The sequence below is a fragment of the Cyprinodon variegatus genome, unplaced genomic scaffold (genome assembly GCF_000732505.1).
Source record: "Cyprinodon variegatus isolate N-32 unplaced genomic scaffold, C_variegatus-1.0 Scaffold481, whole genome shotgun sequence".
In the NCBI taxonomy this organism is placed as follows: domain Eukaryota; kingdom Metazoa; phylum Chordata; class Actinopteri; order Cyprinodontiformes; family Cyprinodontidae; genus Cyprinodon; species Cyprinodon variegatus.
The window spans coordinates 594,694-596,025 of record NW_015150934.1 but is presented as its reverse complement, the minus strand read 5'-3'; the positions used below and the strand labels follow the sequence as shown (position 1 = coordinate 596,025).

Here is a 1,332-nt window from a genome sequence, read left to right as displayed (position 1 = left end):
GTTTTATCCCATTAATCTCTGAACTTTACACAAACGGGAGCATTTTAAAGTGTCCCAGTCAAAGTCAGGACCAGACTGGATGTTCCAGGTCATCATTTCTCCTCCACTTGTTTAGGACCAGGATGTCAGCTTACATGGAAGGAAACATTTTGAGCTTAAGATCAGTTTTCTTCTGTGATACAGCAGCCTCAGAAAATCAATCATTGCTTCATATTTGATGCAACATAATAATTTGGCTTCGATCCTTTAGCTTCTCATCTGCGGCGGGACAGTTTGAATGCAGCGTTTCTGCTCTGCGATGGGTCTGCAAGGACAAAGTGGACTTTAAGTTCCAGTTCTGCTCCTGGCAGGGAAACATGGAGAGGATGAAAACCAGAGGATTCACACCTGCAGGTCCTTTACTCAACATCACCGTCATTTCTGGAAAGATAAATGAGGTTTTCCTGCCTCACTGGATCTGTATCGGTAGGAAAACATTCATAAACGGTTTGTTCATAATCTGAAGCAGTGTTTCTCATTACCGCTAATATTCTGTGCTCTCTGCAGATGAAATTCCCAACTTGTCAGAGAACTTTTCTGTCCTGCACATGAATGACTGCGGAGATGTTTTGGAGAAAGTATCTACTGTCACAGCAACGCATGTCGGGCTAATGGATCCAGTTTTCTCTACTGTGGCAGCTCTGATATATTCCATATTTGGATCTAAAGTTAACACCAAATTGTTGATTTATTATCAGCCCCTCCAGCCGTTCCTCAAACTCCGTGTCTACCTGATCCCAAATGATCCTGCTCTTCAACAGGTAACTGATCTCCTGCTTTCATTCCTGATTCTAATCAAGTGACGTGTCCAAAGCGCAGCTCTGACACATGGGAATAAACTAAGAACATTTTCTAAAACAGGTTTTTCTTCTGATTTCTATTACTTATATTTTCCTTGTTATCATTTAAATGGCTTTGAAAGAGTAGCTGAACAAGGAGCTTAGAATCATTCAGCTTAGTGGAAGGAGGCCTGGATTAAAATCAGCCTACAGCTGCAGGAGACCCTGAATCCCTAAAGACACTGTTAGATAAAAATCTATTTAATTTTTTCGATTTTGCAACCTAGGACAGGATTAGCAGCAGCTTCAAACATTTTATTTGCAATCTGGATTCAAAGCGGAAAGAGTTACTATCTGCTGCAGCGCAGGCAGCCCGCCCTGCATGATGAGGGAGGCTGATAATCAGGAGGACAGAGTTTGTTGCTTTATGTCACCAAAGTCTCCATCAACATAGAAAACAGTCACTAGATTTGCCACTAGGTGCTTTTTTGAAATATAAAACATCCAGTCAGAT

General features: G+C 41.5%; 1 protein-coding gene across 1 annotated transcript in view; it reads left to right on the top strand.

Moving 5' to 3' along the window:
* LOC107094406 overlaps nt 1-1,332 on the top strand; it is a 35,474-nt gene that overhangs the window by 23,108 nt on the left and 11,034 nt on the right. Inside the window, exons 14-15 of the mRNA XM_015389979.1 lie at nt 251-465; nt 547-800. Coding sequence (XP_015245465.1) covers nt 251-465; nt 547-800 — 469 coding nt within the window. The remainder of the gene's footprint in view (nt 1-250; nt 466-546; nt 801-1,332) is intronic.